Source organism: Condylostylus longicornis, unplaced genomic scaffold (genome assembly GCF_029603195.1).
Source record: "Condylostylus longicornis isolate FDR11 unplaced genomic scaffold, ASM2960319v2 ptg000028l, whole genome shotgun sequence".
Lineage (NCBI taxonomy): Eukaryota > Metazoa > Arthropoda > Insecta > Diptera > Dolichopodidae > Condylostylus > Condylostylus longicornis.
The window spans coordinates 5,677,104-5,680,000 of record NW_026577997.1 but is presented as its reverse complement, the minus strand read 5'-3'; the positions used below and the strand labels follow the sequence as shown (position 1 = coordinate 5,680,000).

The following is a 2,897-nucleotide window of genomic DNA, read 5'->3' as shown; positions in this document are numbered from 1 at the left end:
TCAAGCATTAAGTGAAGAGGATCGTAAAGCTTGGATTAATGCAATGGATGGAACTGAACCGGTATCTTAACTTCATATTTTTAAAATGTCTGTTATGTAAAATAATAATGTAAAAAATTATTATTATTTTAGACATATTTACAACCTGGTAAAGCAAAAGGGGCCGAGGAATATCAATTAGATGAAGTTGGTTTTACATTTGTAAGAAAATGTATTGAAGTTTTAGAGAGTCGTGGCCTAGAAGATGAAGGAATATATAGAAAAAGTGGTGTTGGAACAAAAATTGCTAAATTATTATCAATTGGTATGGATAGGAAAAAGACTGAAATAGTATTCACTGATGAACAATATCGTGATCTAATGGAGAGTAATACAATAGCCAGTGCATTAAAAACATATTTAAGAAATTTAAGTGAACCTTTGATGACATATAGATATCACAATGGATTTATAATGGCAGCGAGTGGGTTTTCTTTATTACCTTTTTTAATTTTTCCTTTATTATTCATAAAAAATTTGATTTTTGTTTTTTAGAACAAGAAAGCTTAAGGCAACGAGTACATGATGTTCATACGTTAGTGCATCGGCTTCCTAAAGCAAATTATGAAATGTTGGAAATGGTTATTAGGCATTTGACAGAGTAAGTGAATTTCAATGTGAAAACAGTTTAATTATAAAAACTTTCCACTTAAAAAATATTTTTTTTTTTTGTAATATTTTTAGGGTCGCCCGAAAATATGAACGAAATAAAATGTCAGTTTTTAATTTGGGTGTAGTATTCGGTCCAACATTACTTCGTCCACAAGAGGAAACTGTTGCTGCTATATTAGATATTAAATTTAATAATATCGTTATAAATATTTTAATAGAAAATTATGATTTAATTTTTAAAACGGCACCTGGTTCGGGTGCACCAATTGATGCAAGTCCACCATTACGCACATCAAGACAGCATACAAGTAATTCAAATAGCGGACATAATGGACCAACAAAACCAGCATCATCATCAAATTCAACGTCACGTAACAGTTTAATGTATTCACCACAGCAACAAGTTTTTAGATTTGTAGCAAAATCTAATTATACGGATCAACCAATGTCATCAAGTTTACAAAGCATTCCAAATGGTAGTATATATATGAATACATCACCAGGTAGTACATCGACTGGTGGTGGTATCAGTAGCAGTAATGGCTCTAAAAATAATGGTCATGCTATTAATAGTTTACCTAAAAATGTTCCATCAGGAATGAGTAATAGTATCACCGTTACAGGTGGTGGTAATAATAGTGTTGGAGGCGGTAATGGAAGTATTGTAGGAAGTAGTGGTGGTATTGGTAGTGTAAAAAATCATCATCAATTATCACCGCATATGGCGCTATCAGAAAGTGATATTAGTATTAGAAGAGAACCAACATATGTTTCGGTTAGCAGCAATTTATTAACTGGATCAAATGGACCAATTAGTAATAGTGGAGGTAGTAGCGGTGGTGTCGGTGCTAATTTAAATAATTCATCACATCATCAAAATCAATCAAGTTTAAGAAGTGAATATTTATTAGCATCAATGCCAACAGCAACAGCACAACCAATTAATCATAGAGATCGTTTATCATCAAGTCAAAGTCATGTGTCATCGGTTGTTGGAAATGTAAATACAACATCACCACAATCAAATGCTCATAGAAATTTAGATGATACTAGATCTTTAATATATGGTCAAACAACACATTCAAGGCATATGACATATGCAACAGCTAAACATTATCCTGGTAGAGAACATTCAACAAGCAGTTCCAATGAATCAGTATGTGATTCAATATCATCAAATCGTGACAAACAAATAGGACGTTTAAGTTCTGGTTTAACATCAACAACAATAACATCTCGCGGTGGTAGTACAGATTATGTACCATCACCATCATCAATTAATTCATCAATATCAACATTATTAGTTGATGATACACCAACACATTCCAGTGAATATCCAGCTCCAAAGAAAATTCATCGAACAAAAGATATTAATCAAATTAAAAAAGATTTACAAGCTGGAACTGCGTAAGTGCTCTCTATTTTGAAAAATATTTTTTAAATTTTTTAATATTTGTAAAAATCATAATTTTTTTTTTAATATTTTTTTAGACGAGTGAGAACATTATACGCTTGTTTGGGAGAAAATGAAGGTGAACTTTCATTTGAACCAAATCAAATTATCACAAATGGTATAAATTTTTTTAAATTTAGATAGTGAATTTAGATAACTTTGTAATTATTGTTTTTAGTACGATATTCACATGAACCTGGCTGGCTTCAGGGTACATTAAATGGAAAAACTGGTTTAATACCAGAAAATTATGTTGAACATTTAAAACCCTACCATTCATTAACATAAGCACATTAATTCAACAGTATGAAAAAAAAAATGAAATGTGAATGAATTGTATTTTTAAATTAATTTAATTTAAATTTAACTCGAAATGGTGATAATTTTTTTTTTCGTAAAACTACAAAATATTTGTTTTATAAATCCTTGGATTTTTTTTTTTTATTAAGTATATAAGAAACACCATTGTCCAGAACACAACTGACAAAAATAATGTTCATATATTATTGTGACTATTAAATTAAATAAAAAAACAAATTAAACACAATTTAGTAAAAATTTAAACAAAACAAACAAAATATAAATGGCCATTTAAAATTTAGGAGAGACGTAATTAGGGAAATTTAATGTAAATTTAATTAAAAAGTAAAAATTATGTAAAACAAAAAAAACAAAATTATGTTACAAACATTGTAAAAATTAACTAAAAATAATTAATTTATTATCCAGTACATATTTATACAAACATACATTGAAGAAAAAATGAAAAAAAAAAGTATTTTTTAACTCTGCA

At 28.8% G+C, this 2,897-nt stretch overlaps 1 protein-coding gene across 1 annotated transcript in view; it reads left to right on the top strand.

The window, feature by feature from the left end:
• Window positions 1–2,897, top strand: part of LOC129607785 (rho GTPase-activating protein Graf) — a 50,092-nt gene extending 47,195 nt beyond the window's left edge. Inside the window, exons 7-12 of the mRNA XM_055518961.1 lie at window positions 1–61; window positions 133–463; window positions 535–640; window positions 724–2,058; window positions 2,143–2,222; window positions 2,283–2,897. The exon at window positions 1–61 is cut by the window's left edge and continues 214 nt beyond it. Coding sequence (XP_055374936.1) covers window positions 1–61; window positions 133–463; window positions 535–640; window positions 724–2,058; window positions 2,143–2,222; window positions 2,283–2,392 — 2,023 coding nt within the window. The 3' untranslated portion in view covers window positions 2,393–2,897. The remainder of the gene's footprint in view (window positions 62–132; window positions 464–534; window positions 641–723; window positions 2,059–2,142; window positions 2,223–2,282) is intronic.